Below are 24,966 nucleotides of genomic sequence, written 5' to 3'. Positions count from 1 at the left end.
CACAATTTTCCAATTTTCCAGAACCATTCCAGAATCTAGTGATCCTTGAAAGATCATTACTAATGCCTCCACAATCTCTTCAGCTACTTCTTTCAGAGTCTTGTTGTGTAGTCCATCTGGTCCAGGTGACTTATCCACTTTCAGACCTTTCAGCTTCCCAGGTATCTACTCTGTAGTATTAGCAGCCTCACTCATTTCTGACCCTGACACTTGAATTTCTGGCATACTGCCAGTGTCATCTACAATGAAGACTGATAACGCAATACTTATTGAGTTGGCCAGCCATTTCTTTACCTACCCCCTCATTACTACCTCTCCAGCATCATTTTTGCAATGGTCCAATATCCACTGTCACCTTGCTTTTACTCTTTATATATCTGGGAAAAAACTTATGGTATTTTATTGGCTAACCTTCCTTCATATTTCATTTTTTCTCTCCTTATGCCTTTTTTATGTGCCTTCTGTTTTTTTTTTTAACTGTCCAAACCTCTAACTTCCCATTAGTTTTTTCTATATCATATGCCCTCTCTTTTCTTTTTATACTGTCTTTGACTTCCCTTGTCAGACATGGTTGTCTCATTCTCCCTTTTGAATACTTCATCATCTTTATTGAGAGTCATAGAGCAATATGATGTACGTATATATTTTGCGTCTCATCAATTGCCCTTAGAAACTTCAACCATTGCTGTTCTGTCATCATCCTTGCTAATGTCTCCTTTCAATCAATTTTGGCAAACTCCTCTCTCATGCCTCTGTAATTCCTTTTACTCCATTGTAATACTGATACATCTGACTTTTTATCTTCTCTGTCTTAAAATGCAAGGTGAATTTTATAATGTTATGATCACTGCCTCCTTAAGGCTTCCTTTTACCTTTACCTTTAGCTCCTTAATCAATTCTGGTTCATTACACAGCTCCCAATCCAAAATTTTCTTTTCCTTAGTGGGCTCAACCACAAGCTGCTCTGGAAAGCCATCTTGTAGGTATTCTACAAAGTTTCTTTCTTGGGGTCCACAACATTTAGGATCCACAGCTTTTGGATTGGTATTTCCTTCACTTTCCTTAGAATCCTAATAGTCTCAATTTTGCACTTTCTTTTATGCTGTCTCTCATTTTAAACTCCACTTTGCAGCTATTTTATAGATTGGCAGAAACTTAACTTTGTTTTGATACACACTTAAGATGGAATTCATAGCTCAGCACTCTATTAGAAACATAGAAAACCTACAGCACAATACTCTTGTGGCAGCCATTTCAGCCCTGGGAAAAAGCCTCTGACTATCCACACAATCAATGCCTCTCATCATCGTTCACCTCTATCAGGTCACCTCTCATCCTCTGTCGCTCCAAGGAGAAAAGGCCGGGTTCACTCAACCTATTCTCATAAGGCATGCTCCCCAATCCAGGCAACATCCTTGTAAATCTCTTGTGCACCCTTTCTATGGCTTCCACATCCTTCTTGTAGTGAGGTGACCAGAACTGAGCACAGTACTCCAAGTGGGGTCTGACCAGGGTCCAATATAACTGCAACATTACCTCTCGGCTCCTTAACTCAATTCCACGATTGATGAAGGCCAGTATACCATACGTCTTTTTAACCACAGCGTCAACCTGCGCAGCTGCTTTGAGCATCCTATAGACTCGGACCCCAAGATCCCTCTGATCCTCCACACTGCCAAGAGTCTTACCATTAATACTATATTCTGCCATCATATTTGACCTACCAAAATGAACCACTTCACACTTACCTGGATTGAACTTCATCTGCCACTTCTCAGCCCAGTTTTGCATCCTATCAATGTCCCGCTGTAACCTCTGACAGCCCTCCACACTATCCACAACACCTCCAACAGTTGTGTCATCAGCAAACTTACTAACCCATCCCTCCACTTCCTCATCCAGGTCATTTATAAAAATCATGAAGAGTAAAGGTCCCAGAACAGATCCCTGAGGCACCCCATTGGTGACCAACCTCCATGCAGAACATGACCCATCTATAACCATTCTTTGCCTTCTGTGGGCAAGCCAGTTCTGTATCCACAAAGCAATGTTCTCTTGGATCCCATGCCTCTTTACTTTCTCAATAAGCCTTGCATGGGGTACGTTATCAAATGCCTTGCTGAAATCCATATACACTACATCTACTGCTCTTCCTTCATCAATGTGTTTAGTCACATCCTCAAAGAATTCAATCAGGTTTGTAAGGTATGACCCGCCCTTGACAAAGCCATGCTGTGTACTCCTAATCATATTATACCTCTCCAAATGTTCATAAATCCTGCCTCTCAGGATCTTCTCTATCAGCTTACCAACCACTGAGGTAAGACTCACTGGTCTATAATTTCCTGGGCTTCTCTACTGCCTTTCTTGAAGAAAGGAACAGCATTTGCAACCCTCCAATCCTCTGGAACCTCTCCTGTCCCCATTGATGATGCAAAGATCATCACCAGAGGCTCGGCATCTCCTCCCTCACCTCCCACAGTAGCCTGGGGTACATCTCATCCGGTCCCGGCGACTTATCCAACTTGATGCTTTCCAAAAGCTCCAGCACATCCTCTTTCTTAATATCTACGTGCTCAAGCTTTTCAGTCTGCTGAAAGGCATCACTACAGTCACCAAGATCCTTTTTCATAGTGAATACTGAAGTAAAGTATTCATTAAGCACCTCTGCTATTTCCTCTGGTTCCACACACACTTTCCCACTGTCACACTTGATAGGTCCTATTCTTTCACGTCTTATCCTCTTGCTCTTCACATACTTGTAGAATGCCTTGGGGTTTTCATTAATCCTGCCTTCTTATGGCCCCTTCTTGCTCTCCTAATTTCCTTCTTAGTTCCTTCTTATTAGCCCTATAATCTTCTAGATCTCTAACATTACCTAGCTCTCTGAACCTTTTCTTCTTGACTAGAAGAAATAATAAGTAATAATATTCTCATCCTCCCCATCTAGCTCAATTCTTAAAATGTTTAACAGTTATTTGACACTACTGGATGGACTGAGACAAGCTGAGGACCAACTTTGTAATTCTTTATACAATTCTTTAAATTCCACAGCATGGATTCTTCAGTCTATTACTTACCCAATCAGTGTTTACCAGTAAATTCACACATGTCCTATTGTTAAAATTACACCATTGGAGATGTCTGTTTAACACATTCCTCAGTGTATTAGTCGAGATTTTAGTTAAAATTTTCCTCTTCTACCCAGTGTGCTGAACTGTTGACAAAAATACATGTGGCAGAGAACAGGCCTCATCTCAGCTGGGGTTCAGGCTACGCTAGATGTGGGTTCACGCTACGCTAGATGTGGAGGGGGTGGGAGGGTAGTTAGGACTGGAAACGTACATTTGATCATAGAAATGTGGATGGTCACATTTTGAAATGTATAGTTAAGCAGCTATTGTCAAAGTTATAGGTAGTGGGTAAAGGCAAGAGTTAGCCTAGGACCACAAAGCTGTCCACAAAATGCTGTTAATTCCCAAACAGTGGGATATGGGACAAGTGTAGGGAAGTGGGACTGGCTCAGCTAGGCACCTTAGTTGGCATAAATGTGTTGAGCTGCAGGACCAGTTTCTTTGCTGTATAAATCTTATGAATTTAAAACTATGATTGTCATAGAACTTTGAAATTGTAGTTGCACTCCAGACTCTTTAACTACAGCTTGGTCAATCCCCCTTTATTGTCCTTGGGTGAAAAGAAGCTTAGCTTGAGAATCTGGCAATGCGTCTTTGTAATGAATTTTTGGGAGACAGGTGAGAGTGAATAAAGGCTGCTGCTTCCAATTTCTTTGGTTGTGAGAAATCACTACTTTACTGTTCTGTTTCTCCACTCTTTTCCCTCCTTTGAGAGTGTGCCTTGATTGCAAAATAGCTCAATTTGCGGACTTTTGCTCTGTGTTCTGTTGGTTCTGACTCTTGGCTTCTAATATTTGTGTGGACTGTTTGGTGCTTAGATTTACCAACTAGCCAGATAGGAACTTGGAGGTGACTAAGTGGTTGGGGTTTAAATGTTAGCAGGGTTTGTGATGGAAATATGTTGGTGTTCAATGTAATAGTAGCATTTCCTTGTTTTCAGCTCTTCAGCTTCCATTAGCAAATGATGCAGGCAGCCGCTCATCTTCATCAGAAACCTCACCACAACACCACCCACCCCCTTCACGCCCTCGGCACATGCTCAGCCTCCCACAACCTCTGCTACAGAAGAGTATGGAAAGGTAAGAAAAGGCTGTATCTTACACTTTGTGTAAAGCAGCAGTACTGTTTACCTGTTTAAATCTTGTAGTATAGCTGAGCTCAAATTGAAGGTGGTGTCCAATTAAGCAAGATTTATATTGTGGTTATTTCACACTAGCTGGCCAAGGCTGATAGCTGAAGGGATTTACGTGGTTTTGAGATCTAAAAGGAACAAGTTCTTTAAACAATATAACTAGAGCAACATCTATTTCATGAATTCACAGTGACTAAAGCATGTATTTTTCTCAGAAGAAAAGCTTTGAGCATTTGCTTAACTTACTTCCTGAAACATAAAAGTGTGCTCAGCTGTTTCACTTTTTTCGCAATTTGTGTTACAGTGATTTTGGACCCTTGTGCTTTCTTCCTTGTCATTGAGTCATCAAATGGTTTTAGCACAAGAAGGCCATTCAGTTCATCACATATGTTCTGGATCACTATAGAGCAACACACTGGTTCCCACCAGCCCTTTCTCAGTAGCCTTGCAATGTTTTTGCAGCATTCATTTATTCATTTTCCTCTTGAGGACCACAGTGAAACCTGCCTCTATAGACCATGCAGTCCATATGCCAAGTGCATACTGCCTAAAAATTATTTTTTCACATCACTCTAAATTCTCTTCCCTTTGCACCTCAACTCCTCTACCAAAGACAATAACCCACGACTGCCTACTCTCTCTCTAGACCCCTCCATTGTTTTTGTCATTCTATCAAATCTCTCAGCATTCTCTCCTCCAAAGAAAACAATTCTATTTAATTTTTCCTTGTAATTTTAGGCTTTTTCCAAGAAAAAAAATTGTAAATCTTTTCTGAACCATCTTTAATACCCTTATATATTTCTTATACTGAACACAGTATTCCCATTGATGCTGGACAACGAACCATCACTCAGTCCCTTTATTGATAAAGCAATGTCCTGCTACCTTGATGCAGGGTCTTGACCCAAAATGTCAACCAAACCTTCACCTCTACAGATGCTACTCAACATGTAAAATTCCTGGAGTGGTTTGTGTTTTGCTCCATGTTCTAGCATCGGCAGTCTCTTGTCCCTCCTGCCAATTTGAATGATTAGTGTAATCACACTCTCATGAGCATCTTCTGTTCCTTTTGTCCTTTTAAGACAGTATCCTTCATTCTATATTGTCTCTTCTCATTCATCCTACCAAAATACCAAATATTACGTCAAATTTCTCCTCACAAACTTCATTTTGGTAGTGTGCTCATTCCAGCAGCCTGTCTATGACTTGTCGCAATCCATCTCTTCCTTTCTCACATTAAGCAATACTGCCAAATTTTTTAGTACCTGAAATTTCAGAAATTATAGTTTGTACACGAATCCATTTAATCAAAACAAAGCAGTGGTTTCAAAACTGATCCCTGGGGAGTATCACTGTTCACGTTCCTTCAGCCAGTAGAACAACCACTCACCATAGTCCTCTCTGTTGTTAGCTTTATCTCTTTTCCAGATTTATTTGTTCATCCTTTGTTCTTCTAGATACATACTGCAGGTAATCCAAGTACATGGGAGGACAGGAATCATTGATTTTAGGCAGATCATGAACTTCCTTTTTAAGTTTGAAGTTGTGACCTTCAAACTTCCTTTTCCTCCAAAAAACAAAGGCTGTTTTGGCAACACACGCAAAATACTGGAATTGCTCAGAAGGCCAGGCAGCATCTATGGAGAAAAAAATACAGTGTTTCAGGCTGAGACCCTTCAGCAGGACTGGAGAAAAGAAAGATGTGTAGATTTTAGTCTATTTAAAAGTTAGGGGAGGGGAGAGACAAACACAAGGTGATGGGTGAAACCAGGAGGGTTGTAAAGTTAATGAAGTAAAGAGCTGGGAAGTTGATTGGTGAAGGATACAGGGCTGGAGAAGGGGGAGTCTGATAGAAGACAGAGGGCCATGGAAGGGAGAAAGGGAAGGGGGAGGAGGGAGGCGATGAGCAGGCAAGGAGATAAGGTGAGAGAGGGAAAAGGGGATGGGGAATGGTGAAGGGGGGCATTACCATAATTTTGAGAAATCAATGTTCATGCCATCAGTTTGGAGGCTACCCACACAGAATATAAGATGTTCTTCCTCCAACCTGAGTGTGGTCTCATTGCAACAGTAGAGGAGGTTATGGATTGACATATCAGAATAGGAAGTGAAATTAAAATGGGTGGCCACTGGGAAATCCTGCTTCTTTTGGTAGGTGCTCAGCAAAGCGGTTTCCCAATTTATTTTGGGTCTCACCGGTATACAGGATGCTTCACTGAAAGTGTGCAGAGGAGATTCACAAGGATGTTGTCTGGATTGGGGAGCATGCCTTAAGAGAATAGGTTGAGTGAACTTGGCCTTTTCTCCTTGGAGCGAAGGGGGATGAGAGGTGACCTGATAGAGGTGTATAAGATGATGGGAGGCATTGATCGTGTGGATAGTCAGAGGCTTTTTCCCAGGGCTGAAGTGGCTAACTTGAGGATGCAGTTGTAAGGTGCTTGGAAATAAGCACAGAGGAGATGTCGGGGTAAGTTTGTTTTACGCAGAGAGTGGTGAGTTCGTGGAATGGGCTGCCGGCGACAGTGGTGAAGGCGGATATGATAGGGTCTTTCAAGAGACTCCTGGATAGGTACATGGAGCTTAGAAAATTAGAGGGCTATAGGTAACCCAAGGTAATTTCTAAATTAAGTACATGTTTGGCACAGCATTGTGGGCCAAAAGGCCTGTATTGTGCTGTAGGTTTTCTATGTTTCACTGATATACAAGATGACACAGTATGTGACCCCAACAAACTCATAGATGAAGTGTCGCCTCACCTGTAAGAACTGTTTGGGGCCCTGAATAGTAATGAGGGAGGAGGTGCAGAGGCAAGTGTAGCACTTGTTCCATTGAAAGGATGAGTGCCAGGAGGGCGATCATTGGGGAGGGACAAATGGACGAGGGACAAGGGAATCACATAGGGAACAATCCCTGCGGAAAGCTGAAGCGGGAGGGGGTATGTGCTTGGCGGTGGGATCCCATTGGAGACGGTGGAAATTTGGAGAATTATCTGGTGGGGTGGTAGGTGAGGACTGGAGGAACCCTATCCCTGATAGGGTGGCAGGAGGATGGTGAAAGAGCAGACATACGTGAAATGGAAGAGATGCAGTTGAGGGCAGCGTTGATGGTGGAGGAAAGGAAGCCCCTTTCTTTGAAAAAGGAGGACATCTCCTTTGTTCCAGAATGAAGAGCCTCATCCTGAGAGCAGATGCAACAGAGATGGGAGGAATTGAGAGAAGGGGATGGAGTTTTTACAAGTAACGGGATGGGAAGAGGTATAGTCCAGGTCTATAATAGACATCAGTAGATAGCTGTCTCCAGAGATTGAGACAGTGTGATTGAGAAAGGGGAGGGAGATACCAGAAATAGACCAGATAAATTTAAGGGCAGGGTGGAATTTCGAGGCAAAGTTGATTAAGTCGCAAGCTCTGCACGGGTGCAAGAAGCAACAACAATGCAGTCGTTGATGTAGCTTAGGAAAAGTGGAGTACGGACACCAATGTTCCACGTAGCTGACAAAAAGACAGGCGTAGCTGGGACCTATGCAATTGCCCATTGCTATTTTGGATCACTGAAAGTGATTCTAAATTTCTTCGGAAATCAAAGCGTCCAGTGCAGGTGAAGAAGAAAAATAAATTACTTTGGTGGGCCAGCTAGGAAATAATAGATGCTTTATTTATAATCTTCCAAACATTCTTAGATTCTGGAATGGTTGCTAAAGGATGGATAGTACAAACAATGACTCCATTACTTCAGAAGGGGAAGGAGATGGTAGAGCCAGATAAATCAGAGAGATTTAAGATGCTCTTAGATGGACAGCACATGGATGAAAGAAAAATGGAGGGCTATGTGAGAGGGAGGCATTAGATTAGAGTAGATTAAAAGTTTGGCACAACATTGTGAGCTGAAGGGCCTGTATTGTGTTTATGTTCTATATCCTATTGACCTTTTATTCTCATTTTGATAGGGAAATGCTAGAATCTGTAATGAAAGCTGTAGCAGAACACTTAGAAAATAACATGATTGAGCAAAGTCAATGTGAATTTAAGTTTGACTAAATCTAGTTTCCAATAGAATTGATGAAAGGAAAAGAGTGGATGTGGTATATTGGATTTTTGGAAAGCTTTCTATAAATTTTACCCAAGAGTTTGCTAGCCAAAGTCAGAGCTCATGGCGCTTGGGATAATATACAGATTGAGCGTTAACAGATAGAAAAGAATGAGCTGCAAATGGTCCATGTTCACTTTGGCAGGTTGTGACTAATAGGGTACTACAAGACTCGGACCTCTACGATACGCAATCGATTCATTAATTTGACTGAGTAGATGAAAAACATAATATTTCCAAGGTTGCTGATGAATCAAAACTAAGTGGGTTATGAATAGTGATGAGGGTGCAAAGTGGCTTCAAGGAGACAAATGCAGTCTTAAGTGAATGGGCATGAATGTGGCAGATGGAATGCAATGTTTAAATTTGTGTGCTTATCTTCTTTGAAAGAAAAATTCAGAAATGCTGTTTTTACAGAGGTGAGAGAGTGAGTTATTAGTGTATCCATATCATTGAATGCCAACATGAGGTGCAGCAGGTAATTCATATTGCAAAGGTCATTATGTCATAGAGTTCAGAAGCAGGTCCTATGGCTCACCATGCCGACCATTAACTACATATCTGTCCTAATCCTATTTGCCAGTAGTTGATTAATTGCCTTCCATGCCGTAGCAATTCAAGTGCTCCTCTAGATACTTCTTGGATTTCTCTGCCTCCGTCAGCCACTCAGACTGTGAGTTGGAGATTCCGACAACTTCCTGGATGAAAAAAAATTCCCAGCTTCCTTCTAAATCTCTTAACAACTCAGCCTAAATTTGTTCCCTTTACTTTTGAGAGCTCTTCCACAGGGGAACATTTCCCACTCACTATGCCACTCATAACTTTGTTAATGTCAATCAGGACCCTGTGGGCCACTTTGCACCAGGAAGAATAAGCATTTTCTCTCCATAAATGAAACATTTCTTCTATATCCCTTCCAGTGCAATCCCTTCCTTTAGTGTGGTGAGGCTCAATTGTACTCCAGCATCTGACAAATACATTAGTAAGTTGTACCATAACCCTCTTGCTTTTATATTTACTGCCATGATTAATGAAGGCAACTGTCCCATAAGCCTTTTCACCATCTTATCTGCTTGTGCCACCACCTCCATGGATCTTTGAACTAGTTAGTGTACAGAAGGTTTTCTGTTCCTCAATGCTTGCTCAAACCCTATTATTTAAAGTATATATGACTTTTACATATTTGTCCTTCCAAAGTACAACACCTCATATTTAATAGGATTAAATTCTATTTGACAGGTAACTCAGACTTAGGATCTCTGTGTTTACGTTTAGTTCCCTTCCCAATTAGCAATTTCGTTAGCATTCCTAATTACTTCCTATAGCTGTGTAAATCATGCATAAGCATTCTTCTTCTCAGACAGTGGCAATCTCTCACCACAAACTGCCAGGCATTGATCGGTAAGACAAAGCCAAACCACCTACCCTTAACCCTTCGATGGCATTACCTTCACAGAATCTTACTACAATTTGTGAATCATATACTAGAATATCCAAATTCTTTTACAGCTTAGAGCTCAGCCATTTCTTCCTTTTTAGATGCTGTACTTTTCAAATTCACTGCCAAAATAAGTAATTTAACATTTTCCTATATTGTACTCCATATGCTAGGTCTTTACTTGCACGCTTAACTAACTTAAAACCCTTTCTTATGTCTTCTTCACATCTTACTTAATTTCACGTCAACACCAGATTTAACAACCATATCTTGTGCGTCTCCATTTGAGTTAGTCAAGTGAAAGCTTCAACTTCAGTCTCTGTGCCACAGCATCTGTGCAACACCAACCACTAAAAGACCCTGCTTCTGGTTGACCACCAATCCTCTGTCCACACCAGTATCTTACCTCCTGTGCCATGAGCTTTTCTATAATGACTTGTTGCAACACTTTATTAAAACCTGGTTCCTTTTGATCACAGCATCAAAGAATTCCAATTACTTAGAGAAGCATGACTTCACTTTCCAAAACTATGTTGACTTAATATGATTACTTTGAATTTTTCCAAATAGTCTATGCAACACCTGAAGTAATTGCTCTCAACATTTCACATTGACACATGTTCTGCAGTTTCTTCTAATTCTCCTTTGTATAAAGAGATTGTTATTTTCCACTCTAATGGAACCTTTCTTGAATCAAGTGAATTTTGCAGAATTAAAAGTAGTGCATCAAAGATTGGCTAGCCACTTGCTTAAAGAACTGAGGATGAAAAGCCCCCTGGACTTGGGCACCTATCAGCATGTAGTTTGCTTGTATAGTAAAAATTCAATAATCCAGCATGCCTGTAGCTTTGGTGGTACCAGATTCGTACATTTTCTGAATGTTATTTCTCTTCATACCTTAACACTCTTTAATTCGCTTTTTTAAGATGTTGTTTAGTGTAATAAATATTCTAGTGAATCAGTTAAGTTGAAAGTGGGCATGGGAGCCAGGGCCCTAGTGAGTGGAGGGAGAGTGTAAATTTCTCCAATTGTGTAAGTGAATGGTAGAATCTGGGAGAACCAGTGACGGTGTGGGGAGAATGAATATAAGTAGGTGCTTGACAGTTGGCATGGTCTCTGTGGGTTGAAGGCCTTTCTGTGCCAAATGACTCCAGTCTTGGAATGGCTGAGTAAGCTTGATGGGGCTGGGCCATTTCTGCACCTACAGTTTACTGCAATTTATAAGGCATTGGTGAGACCACATCTGGAGTACAGATTTGGTTTCCTTAACTGAAAAAAAGAACATCTTACAGAAGGAGTACAAGGAAAATTCATCATATGAGGAGAAATTGAGTAGGTGAGGCCTCTATTTGGTAGTAAGAATAATGAGAGATCACCTCATTGAAATGACAAATTCCTTAGAGAGAATGTTTCTCCGAGCTAAGGAGTCTAAAACTGAATGCCACCATTTCAAAATAAAGAGCAGGTAATTTACTGCTGAAGTTAAGAGAAATTTCATCATTCAAAGGCTGATCAACTGGCTGCGGTGTTCACTGAGATCTTTAACATCTCGCTTCAGCGGTGTGGTGCCCAAGAAGAGCATGGTGACCTGCCGCAATGACTATTGCCCAGTTGCACTTACATCCACAGTGAGTAAGTGTTTTGAGAGGTTGATGGTGAAACATCAACTTCTGCCTGAGAAACAGCTTTGATCCACTCCTATTTACCTGCTGGAGCAACAGGTCCACAGCAGGTGCCATCTCATTGGCTTTTCACTCAACCCTGGAACATCTGCACAGTAAAGGTGTATACATCAGGATGCTCTTTATTGACTGCAGCTCAGCTTTCAAACCATTATTTCCTCTAAACTAGTCAATAAGCTCCAAGACCCTGGCTTCCAATGCAATTGGATCCTGACCCCAGTCAGTTCGGATTGGCAACAATGTCTCCTTCATGACCTCCAAAAGCATAGATGCACCACAAGGTTAGTCCCTTGCTCTACTCCCTTTACACTTACGGCTGTGTGGCTAAGCACAGCTCCAATACCATATTAAAGTATAATATTACTGAGAACATCACTATCGTAAGCCAAATCAAAGGTGATGAATCAGCGTATAGGAGGGAGATTAAAAATCTGGCTGAGTGGTGCCATGACAGCAACCTCTTACTCAATGTCAGCAGGACTAAGGAGCTGACTGTTGACTTCAGGTGAAGGAAACCAGAGGTCCATGAGCCAGACTTAAGAGGGGTGGAGAGGGTCAGAAATTTTAAATTCCTCAGTATTATTATTTCGAAGGTCCTTCCCTGGGCCCAGCATGAAGGTACAATTTTGAAGAAAACACGACAGCGCCTCTACTTCCTTAGGAGTTTGCAGAGATTTGGCATGACATCTAAAACTTTGCCGAGCTTCTATAGATGTGTAGTGGAAAGTATATTGACTGTCTACTTCACAGCCTAGTATAGAAACATCAATGTTTAATGGAGAATCCTATAAAAATTAGTGGATATGGCCCAGGCCATCGCAGGTAAAGCATTCCCAACCTCTGGGCACATCTGCATGAAATGCTGTTGCAGGAAAGCAGCATTCATCATCAGGGACCTCCACTGACCAAGACACACTCTTGTCTCACTGCTACCATTAGGAAGAAGGTATAGGAGCTTTGGGACTTACATCACCAGTTTCAGGAGTGTTATTACCCTCAACCATTGGGCTCTTGTACCAAAGGGGATAACCTCACTTGCCCCATCATTGAAATACTTCCACAACCAGTGGACTCATTTTCAAGGACTCTTCATCTCATGTTCTTGATATTTATTGTTTGTTTGTTTGTTTGTTTATTTATTTATTTATTTATTATTTATTTCTCTTTGTAATTCTATGTTCTGTGTATTTCAACAGTGTGATGTCTTCTGCACTCTGGTTGAATGCCCAGGTTGGGCTATCTTTCATTGATTCTGTTATGGTTACTATTCTATAGATTTATTGAGAATGCCCACAAGAAAATTAATCTCAGGGTAGTATATAGTCGTATATACTTTGAACTTTGGTGACTCTGGAATTCCTTACTCTAGAGGCCATTCAAGCTTAGTCGTTAGAAATTGAGATTGATAAAGTTCTACATATTAAAGAAATCAAGGTATATAAGAATAAAATAAGAAAATGGTATTTCTATGTTGTCGGGTTAAATGTCTTCTTTACTCCACCCTTTCAGTCTGTAGCATGAAAACACTGTATAATCTGCAGTAGTCTCAATGATCACAAGATAATTTTTGCATGAAGGAGGATGCTAACCTAATTTTTCCCATCCTTCTTACATAACAGTTACACATTGGGCCCGCATGCTGGCCTTGATCATTCCTTCCTGTGAAAAATTCTAGATATAGAGCAAGTCCTTTCTAGAAAGAAACATTTCTTAAATCTTCTGAACTTAGTTTTTTAATCTAGCACTCTCCATGTTGTTGCCATGTGCTTGCTTACTGTCTTCTGTTGCAAGAGAAAAGTTCATATCCCCTATTTTAAACCCTCAGTCACAAGTTTACAGGTGTGCTGCTTACAAGTGAATTGCAGTAACAGAAGCTGTCAGAGTCATGAGCTGTACTACCTACATTAGGAGAATGAAGTGATGCTCCTTGCTCGACCCTGAAATGTATTTCTGTTTCATCAATGTGTGAAAATCCTGCAACTTCAACGTACCGCACTGCGATAACAGAATGAGAATCGGAATCAGGTTTAATATCACCAGCATATGTTGTAAAATGTCTTAACTCTGCATCAGCAGTACAATGCAAAACATAATAACAGAGGGGAAAACTATGAGAAACTATGAACTATGGATTAAATAAGTAGTGCCAAAAAAGTAGTGAGGTGGTGCTCATTGGTTCAATGTCCATTCAGAAATTGAATGGCAGAGGGAAGAAGCTCTTCCCCTCTCCCAGGGTGTGACTGCTGGATTTGTTGATTGGACAGATTAGAGGATCTGGTGATAGTTGGAAGATGCTGAGCTGGTGAGTAAACCTGTGATAAATAGGAAAGTGAAATAGTTATAGACATTCAGCCATCATGTTACTGAACGGTGAAGGTTGGCGACATATACAGTATTTGCGTTTACATTTTTAATCTTATTGAGAGGTTTGCATGATGATAGAAAAGGGGAAAGGAGAGTCAGTGATTCTTGGAGCACAGAAGCTGTTAGAATGTGTAAATGAGCAAGGAAGTTTGAATGTCTGACCCAGTGACAAATTTCTGACAGTGTTAAGAGCTCTGTAGAGCTATCCACAGTGATTTTGTTGATGACATGAGGAATATGAAGTGCTTCTTCTCCATCAACCTGTCTATCTGTATTCTACTTTCAGAGAGCTTTTACATCTCGTGCAACACACTCCAGGTTTTACACATGCAGCTTGACAAGATGTTGTTGGGACAGTACATGCCGTGTTCGGAGGAAATGATCATTTGGCTTTTGGGGCAAAAAGCTTTGGCTTTCATTCTAACTTTCCAGCTTGTTTGGAGTCTGCCAAAACCTTTATCTTGTTTGTTTTTACAGCATAGAGATTGAGCAGAAGCTGCAAGAAATCATGAAACAGACTGGGTACCTGACAATAGGAGGGCAGGTAAGAGATATAATACTGCTGTTCATATTTTATTTGAAGGGTGTTGGAACTGTGACCTGGCTCTAGTAAGAAAGCCCCAGGTGTGGAAAAGTATTAGTACATAGAAAATGTGTCTTTAAAGTTTTTAGTTTCTATATAACATTTATTTATCCCTGGTTTAATTTTGTTTTCCATATTTTTTCATGTGTTTTATCTCTTTATGTGATGTGAAAACTGATATTAAGCATTAACTGAGAAAGCTTTCACTTTCCTTATTTCCAACATAAGGTGATTAAGAGTTCAAGCTTGACACCCATTTCACCCTAAATTATTTCCAAACACGATGGTCTTGTCCTTAATATCCAGTGTCGATCCTTTATCTGAATTTCTGTTTTTGCAACTTGTGCAGTACTTGTGTTTGTTACACATTTCTCCCATTCTCTAGATGTTCACTTTTGCCCTTCAGTGCCTATAAAAAGTATTCATCCCTCCCCTTTGGAAACTTTCATGTTTTATATTGTTTTACAACATTGAATCACGGTGAATTTAATTTGGCTTTTTGACACTAATCAACAGAAAAGGACTCTTTTGTGTCAAAGTGAAAATAGATCTCTACAAAGTGATATAAATTAAATACAAATATAAACCTAAAATAATTGATTGTATAAGTAAGTATTCACCCCCTTTAGTATGACACACTGAATCATCACTGGTGTAGCCAATTGGTTTTAGAAATCTCATAATTAGTTTATAAAGTTTCATAAAGAGATCACCTGTTTGCAGTCAAGATGTTTCAATTGATTATAGTAAAAAAACACCTGTATCTGGAAGGTTCAACTGCTGGTGAGTCAGTACCCTGGCAAAAACTACACCATGAAGACAAAAGAACACTCCAAGCAACTCTGCAAATAGGTTGTTGAAAAGCACAAGTCAAGAGACGGGTGCAAGAAAATGTCCAAGTCACTGAATAAGCTTTCAGTGGTTCATCTTGCTAGATGCACTTTGTCTTGACTAGATTAATCAAGCAAATTTAATATGTCCTTTTTAAACAATCATTCCAGCCAAACCCAATCTGGCTTCAACATTATTGACACAAAGGTTTTATCTGCCTAAAATAATTGACAGAGTAATTGTCCTTTACTTAATCAGTGTTATAGCTAAGCTGGTATAAATACAAGAGATTCTGCAGATGTTGGAAATCCAGCATTTTGTGTGCGTAGCCAACCTAGTATGTTTACTTTTTCACTAGTATGTTTACTTTTTCAAAAAAATGTGGCCTAACTTTGCCCAGATAACAAGGCAGAAACTTGTTTCTGGCGCCCTTAAAAGAATATCCATTGATACTTGTAGGTTAAAGAAGGTAATGTCAATGTTCAAAGGTACAATTTAATATCAGAGAATGTATACAATATACATCCTGAAATGCTTTTTCTCCGCAACCAATTTCCATTGGTTCTTTCTCCTGATGTGATTTCTTTCAAGACAGCTGTGCCCTGACTTTTACTAGTGCATTATGTAGTTAATATTTTAATGAAAAGTTCAGCCTCCCTGACTGTATCCTAGTCAACTAATCTACAATATATTTTTACAAACTTTTAATTAAGGTTCTACATTAGGCTAAGTTGTAACTCCAACTGTTGGATCATTTTCTCCTGTTACCTATTAATATCAGTAGTCCTGATACTATGTTTGCTCAATTGTTTCCTTGTTGTAAAGAGCAGTCACTGTCATTTGAGCTCTGAGGTCTATAAAGTCTGGAGTTACATTATGTAAGCATTAGTGACCAGTTTATTAGTTAAAAACTGCTTGAAAGCTTTCATCACTTTGCTGATTGCACAGTAGTTACCCCTGCTCAATAAGGTGTGATGAACAGGATGTACGCCTGCAGTTTTCCATGTTATCAGTTCATGGTTGGTGCATACAGTGGGCTGAAAGGCCTGTTTTGTATTGAATGTCTGCCAATTGCATATCTAATATCATGGTAAAATGTTACGGATCAGAGTTTATAATTTACCATTGCTTCTTGCATTTGTGTCAGCGATATCAGGCTGAAATCAGTGACCTGGAAAACCTGGGTGAGATCGGCAGTGGTACATGTGGACAGGTCTGGAAAATGAGATTCAAGAAGTCTGGACACATAATAGCTGTGAAGGTGAGTAAGGCATATCTAACCAGTTTGAATGAGGAGATATTCAAGTGTTTTGTTTCTTGCTTTCATTACCCTTCTTCTGGAAAAAAATATTTTCAAAAGCAGAAGGAAAAATTCTGTTATCCAAGCTTACTGTTTATTGATGAACCGTGAAAATCAATGTATGTTCTTCAGTGTATTTGAAGCTGTTTGTACCTGGTTTTCACTGGGGTGGACAAGGTTGAAACAGAATCAGTTTTATTATTGCTGACGTGTCATGAGATTTGTTGTTCTGCAGCAGCATTACGGTGCAAAACATAAAAATACTATGTTACAAAATAAATAATGCTAAAAATGAATAATGAAGCAGTGTTCATGAATTCATAAACCATTCAGAAATCTAAATTGAAGAGGGGACGAAGCTATACACACCAAATGCTGAAGGAACTCAGCAGACCAATCAGCATTAATGGAAAAGAGTAAACAGTTGACGTTTTGGGCCAAGACCCTTCATCAGAACCAGAGAAAAAAGATGAGAAGTCAGAATGAGAAAGTGGGGGGAAGGGATGAAGAAATACAAGGTAGTAGGTGATAGGTGAAACTAGGAGGGTGGGAGGGGTGGAGTAAAGAGCTAGGAAGTCGTTTGGTGAAAGAGTTAAAGGGCTGGAGAAGGGGGAATCTAATTGGAGAGGAAGAAACGGAAAGGGGAGGAGCACTTAAGGGAGGTAATGGGCAGGAAATGAGATAAGGTGAGAGAGGGAAATGAGAATGGTGAGGGGGAGAGGGCACCATTAATGGAAATTTGAAAAATCTGTGTTCATGTCATCAGATTGGAGGCTGCCCAGAGGGAATACAAGGTGTTGCTCTTTCAGTCTGAGTGTGGCCTCATTGCGGCAGTAGAGGAGGCCATGGACTGACGTGTCGGAATGGGAATGGGAAGTGGAATTAAAATGTGGCCACTGGGAGATCCTACTTTTTCTGGCAGATGGAGCGTAGATTCTTGGTGAAGCATCTGCAGATTTTCTTGGTTATGAGGGGAAGAAGCTGTTCTGAAAGCATTCAATGTGGGTCTTCAGGCTCCTGTACATCTTTCCCAATGGTAGTAACACAAAAGGGGCATGTCCTGGATGCTGAAGGAGATTTGTGATGGATACCACCTTTTTGAGCCACTGTCTCTTGAAGATATCCACAATGGTGAAGAGGGTTATAGCTGTGATGGAAATGGCTGAGTCTTTCTTTGCCCCAATTCAAAAACTTAGTTTTAAAACACAGGGCTGTCCTTATCCCTTTATATAAATACTTTGAAACTTAAAATTATGGTTACTACCTGCAAAGGGCTCACCAAAGATGCCTCAACCACCTGGCCAACTCCATTCCCTAAGTCAGTGCCCCATCTCTTGTCAAACTACCTACATACAAGCACAAAATGCTCTTCTGGATGTATTTCAAAATGCCCTTTGCCTAGTCCTTTTCCATTAAAGCAACTCCAGTTAGTATTGGTAAACCTACTCTAACCCTATCCTCTACAACTCTAACCATGTTCTTCTTGTACTTCTCTCTGTGATTTCCTGCATACCTCCTCCTTATCTCCTGTTAACTGTTGGAGGGCCTATAGAAAAGGGGCAAAGTGATTGCCCCTTTCTCTATTCCTAAGATCTACTCTAGCAGCCTCATTTGAAGAGCATTTTAAGGCATCTTGCCTCATTACTGCAGTGATGCTCTCCCTGATCAAACAACACAATGCCCCTTTCCCTTTTGCATTGCTCTATCATGTCCGAAACTTCTATACCATGGAATGTTGAGATGCCTGCCCTACCCTTCTAACAAACATATCTCAGTGATTCTATCAAAAGTTATTTTCACGTGCTTTTGAATGCTCTGGGTTCATCTGTTCACTCAGGCTCCTTCCATTAAGACAAATGTAGCTTGACCTTTCAATCTTGTTCATAGAAACTTGGGTGTATTCATTGGTAAGTCGCTGAAGGCCAACGGGCAGATGTAGCAAATTTTAAAAAATGGAAAGTGGTATGTTGGCCTTCGTTACAACAGAACTTGAATACTAATACTTCCTTACAACATAGGTGGAGACAATTTTCCTCATCAAATCAATTCTATCATTGATTTTTTTGTAAACTAATTTTCTCTCACATGGGATACCACCTGGTGGTCCTGTTTATTATTTATTGTAATGCCTGCACTTTTTTGTGCACTTTACGCAGTCCTGTGTAGGTCTGTAGTCTAGTGTAGCTTTCTCTGTGTTGTCTTTTTACGTAGTTCAGTCTAGTTTTTGCACTGTGTCATGTAACACCATGGTCCTGAAAAATGTTGTCTCATTTTTACTATGTACTGTACCAGCAGTTATGGTCGAAATGACAATAAAAGTGACTTGACTTGAGATAAATCAGTCTTATTGTAATTGTGTAAAGAAAGTCATAAGGAACTACAACACAGAAACAGGCCCTTCGAACTATTAATCTGCCAAGTCCTATTGACCTGCACCTGGGCCATAGCCCTCCATACCTCTCCTATCTATGTACTTTTCCAATCTTCTCTTAGGTGTTTAAATCAAACCCGCATTCACCACTTCCATTGGCAGCTCATTTAATATTCTCACTGCCCTCTGAATGAAGAAGTGCCTCCTCATGTTCCATCAAATGTTTTACAAACATAGTAAAAACTACAGCACAATACAGACCCTTCAGCCCACAATGCTGTGCCAAATGTGTACTTACATTAGAAATTACCTAGGGTTACCCATAGCCCTCTATTTTTCTAAGCTCCATGTACCTATTCAGGAGCCTCTTAAAAGACCCTATTGTATCCGCCTCCACCACAGTCACACAGCCCATTCCACACACTCACCATTCTGTGTTTAAAAAAAAAACACACACACACACACACACACTTACCCCTGACATCCCCTCCATACCTACTTCCAAGCACCTTAAAACTATGTCCTCTCATGTTAACCATTACAGCCCTTGGGGGAAAAAACCTCTGACTACCCACACGATCATAATCTTATACACCTCTATCAAGTCACCTCTCATCCTCCGTCGCTCTAAGGAGAAAAGGACAAGTTCACTCAACCTGTTCTCATAAGGCATGCTCCCCAATCCAGGCAACATCCTTGTAAAATTCCTCTGCACCCTTTCTATAGTTTCCACATCCTTCCTGTAGTGAGGTGACCAGAAATGAGCACAGTACTCCAAGTGGGGTCTGACCTAGGTCCTATATAGCTGCAACATTACCTCTTGGCTCTTAAACTCAATCCCATGATTGATGAAGGTCAATGCACTGTATGCCTTCTTAACCACACAGTCAACGTGTTTTACATTTAACCTGTTTGCATCTGCTCTATCTGTACCCCTCATAATTTTGTATGCCTCTGTCAAATCTCCCTTCATTCTGCTGTGCTCCAGGGAATAAAATCCTAACCTATTCAACTTTTCCATATAACTCAGGTCCTCAAGTCCTAGCAACATCCTCGTAAATTTTTTCTGTACCCTTTCCTGTAGGTAGGTGACCAGAACCGCACACAGTATTGCAAATCAGGTCTCACCAACATCTTATATAACTTCAACATAATATCCCAACACCTGTACTCAGTACTTTGATTTAGAAAGGCCAATGTGCCAAAATCTATCTTTATGACCCTATCAACTTGTAATGCCACTTTCAAAGAATTATGGATTGGTATTCCCAGATCTGTTATTTCCTGTAACCTAATTTTCTCTTACACATGATAGCGGTTAAGTCAAAGTTTAAAGTTCAAAGTAAATTTATTACCAAAGTACATGTATGTCACCAAATACAACCCTGAGATTCGACTTCTTGCAGGCACTTAACGATAAATCCAACAGCATAATAAAATCAATGAAAAACCGCATCCTACAGGATGGGCAAACAACCAATGTGCAAAAGACAACAATCTGTGCAAATACAAAAGGAAAAAAAAAATTAGGCAATAAATATTGAGAGCATGAGAGCAAGAGTCATTGAAGGTGACTCCATAGTTTGGCCTTGCAGAAACTGATGGCATACAAACCTTGCCAAAGCTGGCTTGTATCTGATTCCATGTGTAACTTCAGTTGGAATTGTTTTCATGCTTCTCACCTTCCATAGGTTGTACACGGACTTCGTGTATAGTTCTGGATTACCGGCCTTGAATGCCACAGATCTTGCCCTCAGCAGACTACAAATCTCCTGATTCATTCATGGTTTTTAGTGTGGGCATGTCTGGTATGTTTTCAAAGGCACACATCATCCACACAGGTTTTATTGAAGTCAGTGATAACTGTGGCATTCAGAGATGAATCCCTGAATGTTGTCTAATCCACCAATTCAAAGCAGGTTGTAAACACACCTCTGCCCCCCTCGATCATACCTTCTTGATATGCTTCCGGGGCACCATTAAGAAGGCAGCTTGTGCGATCATCTCCGATGGAAATCATCAAATATTCCTGTTTCAGACTGCTATAGCTGAATTCCACAGCTACAGCCATGGGCAATACAGTAATTAATATCTTTTTAAGGTGTTTAAAAAATCTATCAGTACTCAAAGTCGACGAATCTTGGATGGCAGTCTCTAGTTGCTAGTGCAGTTCCCCTTTAAGATAGTGGAAGAGAGGATGTTGCAATGGATTAAAAGTTTATTTAAGAAGAGGGTTCCAACTTCCACTACTGGCTATTCTCTTGGCAAAGGCACAGTCTGTGGTAAATAAAATCAAAGACCTCAAAGCAAGATTGTAGTATCAGAGGGATATCAGAGGCAATTGTGTTTTTAGTTTTACAGAGACTTAGCTGTCTCCTGGCATTCCAGACGCAGCAACGTAGCTCGCTAGCTTCATGATTTACCGCCAAAATAGGACTGCTGAGTCTTTCAAAGGCAGAAGAAGTAGAAGCATAGAAAGCCTACAGCACAATACAGGCCTTTCGGCCCACAATGCTGTGCCGAACATGTACTTACTTTAGAAATTGTCTAGGGTTACCCATAGCCCTCTAGTTTAATAAGCTCCATGTACTATCCAGGGGCCTCTTAAAATACCCTATTTTAATGCCACTGCCTCCACCACAGTCACTGGCAGCCCATTCCACGCACTGACCACTCTCTGCGTAAAAATACTTACCCCTGACATCCCCTCTGTACCTACTTACAAGCACCTTAAAACTGTTTCCTCTGCAAGTGGACTATGCTTTATGATTAATTCCTCATGGTGCATGAATGTGGTGGTTTTTCCCCAGTGCTGCTCACCCTACCTGGGACATCTCACAATCAGTGTCATCCATTTTATTTGCTGCGTGAGTTTTCAGCCATCATCTTGGTAGAGGTGTACATCCCACCTCAGGCCCATGTCAAACAAGCTCCAGACAAACTGGGCAATGTAATCAACAGGCATGAAATAGCATATCCTAATGCCTTCCCCATCATATTGAGGGTTTTAACCAGGCTAGCTTGAAAAAGTCTCTAAATAATTATCATCAACCTTATCACTTATGGAACCAGTGGAGCCAATTCACTGGACCACTGTTATACCACCATCAAAAGCACTTACCATGCCATCTCACACCCTCACTTTTGAAAGTCTGATCATCTGGCTGTACCTCCTGGATATAGGTAGAGACTGCAGACTGCAGCACTAGTAGAGAGGACCAAGAAAGTATGGACAAGGGAGGTGCAAGAGAGCTTACAGGACTGTTTTGAATTAGTAGACTGGACTGTATTCAGGGATTCATCTTCAAGTCTGAATGAATTCACCACAGCCATCACTGGCTTTATTAAAGTCTGTGTGGATTAGTGGGTGCCCAGGAGAACATACTGTACATACCGGAATCAAAAGCCATGGATGAACCATCAGATTGTAGTCTGCTAAGGGTTAGATCTGTGGCATTCGAGTCTGGTAATCCAGGACTACACAAAAAGGCCAAGTATGACTTATGGAGAACGACATTAAGAGCAAAAGAACAACTCAGATTGAGGTTAGAGGCAAAATCGGATGTCCATCTACTCTGGCAGAGTTTGCAGGCCATTACATCCTACAAAGCGAAACCTAATATGAATAGCAGTAATGCTTCACTTCCAGAAGAGATCAACACCTTTTGAGCTGCTTTGAAAGGAAGAATAAAACTAAACTCCTGAGGATCCCTGCAGCATCCGGTGACACTGTGAACTGTCTCAGAGGCTGACTTCAGAACTTCTTAAGAGGGTGAACCCTTGCAAGGTGACAGGCCCTGATGATGTAGCTGGTAGGGCTCTGAAAACCTGTGCCAACCAGCTGGCGGTGTGTGAAAAGATCTTGTTACAGTCAGAAGTTCCCACCTGCCTCAAAAGGGTAACAATCATACCAGTGCCCAAGAAGAGCAGGGTAGGCTGCCTTAATGACTATCATCTAGTAGCACTCACATCTATGGATGTGAAGTGCTTTGAAAGGTTGTTTATGGTGAGAATCAATTCCTGCCTTAACAAGAACCTGGACCCACTGTGAATTGCCTATCACCTTAGTAGGTCTACGGTGGATCCGAACTCATTGACTCTTCATGCAGCCTTGGATCACCTGGACAATGCTAGTGTGTTATATTGTTGTTTATTGACTACAGCACAGTTCTGATCAAAAAGCTCCAAAACCTGGGCCTCAGTACCTTCCTCTGCAATTGGATTTGTAGTCTCCTTACTGGAAGACCACAGTCTGTGCAGATCGAAAATTAACATCTCCAACTCACTGATAATCAACACTGGGGCATGTCAGATGTGTGTTTAGCCCATTCTGTACTCACTCTACACCCATGACTGTTTGGCTAGGCACAGCTCAAGTGCCATCTGTAAATTTGCTGATGACAGAACTATTGTTGGCAGAATTTCAGATGGTGATGAGAAAGCGTATGGATGGAGTGAGATAAGTCAGCTAGTGGAGTAGTGTCACAGCATCAACCTTGCACTCAACATTGGTAAGACCGGAGAATTGATTGTGAACTTCAGAAAGAATAAGACAAGGGAACATAGATCAGTCCTCGTAGAGGGACCAGAAGTGGACAGGGTGAGAAGATGTTAAGTTCCAGGGTGTCAACACCTCCAGGGATCGATTCTGGGCCCAGCATGTCGATGCTGTTACAAAGATGGTACGGCAGTGCCTATATTTTATTAGGAATTTGAGGAGACTTGGTATGTCACCAAAGACACTCATAAATTTCTACAGATGTACCATGGAGAGCATTCTAACTGGCTGCACCACTGTCTGGTATTGGCGGGGGGGTGGGGGGGGGTCACTGCACAGAATTGAAATGAGCTGCAGAAAGTTGTAAACTCTGTTAGCTCCATCATGGGCACTAGCCTTCCCAGCATCCAGGACATCTTCAAAAGGCAGCATCCATCATTAAGGACCCCCATCACCCTTTTCTGATTGCTACCAGTAGGTGGAGGTACAGGAGCCTGAGGGTACACTCAACAATGCAGAAATAGCTTCTTCCACTCTGCCGTCAGATTTCTGAATGAACAGTGAACTCATGAACAATACCTCACTAGATTTTTTTCTTTTTGCACCTCTTATTTAATTTAGCTTTTATTGTATGTGTGTGTACTGTAATTTGTAGTTTTTATTATGATGTATTGCAATGTACTGTTGATGCTACCTAACAACAAATTTTACAAGCTATGCCAGTGATTTTGAACTTGATTCTGAAATGGTCTTTAACTTTTGTCTATACACCGGGAGTAGAAGTACAACCAGATGATTGGATTTTCCAAAGTGCGGGTGTGGGATGGCACGGTTATCTCATGATTTGTGTGTAGGTCTGACTTGTTAGTACTAAAGCTCATAGTTTTGTTTCTTTCTTATTTTCAGCAAATGCGGCGCTCGGGTAACAAAGAAGAGAATAAGCGAATCCTGATGGATTTGGATGTGGTGTTGAAAAGTCATGACTGCCCTTACATCGTGCAGTGCTACGGGACCTTCATTACCAATGTAAGCACATGCCCTGAATGTCGTCTTCACAATAACATATGGCAACAGCAGCCTCTTGGCTTGTGCCTATAAATCTTCTACAGAGATATTTTCTTTTGTGTGAGTGTGAGTCGAAACTGGATTTTCTTCAACAAATATAGGAAACGGAAATTTTCCTTTAATTTAGTGTATATACTCAAGTTCACGTTCAGTTTATTGTCATTCAACCATACACATGTATACTGCCAAACAAATCAACGTTCCTCCAGACCAAGGTGCACAACACAGTACATACAGTATATCTCACACATAATGTAGAGTAATATCAGAATCAGACTTTAATCGCCAAGTACCTATGCACATACAAGGAATTTACTTCCGGCAGATGTTGTCTCTCTGCTCATAACAATAATAATGATAAATATAAATGAAAATATAGATTATACATACAAGTAGTGCAATCCAAGTAATAGTTAGCTGACAGTTAACCGGCAGTTAACTGTTCAGCAAAGTGACCGCAGTAGGGAAAAAACTTCTCCAGT

At 40.8% G+C, this 24,966-nt stretch overlaps 1 protein-coding gene across 2 annotated transcripts in view; it reads left to right on the top strand.

Annotated features, from left to right (window-relative positions):
* Positions 1–24,966, top strand: part of map2k7 (mitogen-activated protein kinase kinase 7) — a 107,656-nt gene that overhangs the window by 46,680 nt on the left and 36,010 nt on the right. For both annotated transcript variants that reach the window (XM_073069156.1, XM_073069155.1), the window contains 4 exons: positions 4,075–4,213; positions 14,314–14,380; positions 16,398–16,511; positions 24,326–24,445. In XM_073069156.1, coding sequence (XP_072925257.1) covers positions 4,075–4,213; positions 14,314–14,380; positions 16,398–16,511; positions 24,326–24,445 — 440 coding nt within the window. The remainder of the gene's footprint in view (positions 1–4,074; positions 4,214–14,313; positions 14,381–16,397; positions 16,512–24,325; positions 24,446–24,966) is intronic.

Source organism: Hemitrygon akajei, chromosome 16, assembly GCF_048418815.1.
Source record: "Hemitrygon akajei chromosome 16, sHemAka1.3, whole genome shotgun sequence".
Taxonomy (NCBI): Eukaryota; Metazoa; Chordata; class Chondrichthyes; order Myliobatiformes; family Dasyatidae; genus Hemitrygon; species Hemitrygon akajei.
This window is presented reverse-complemented; position numbering and strand designations above follow the sequence as displayed.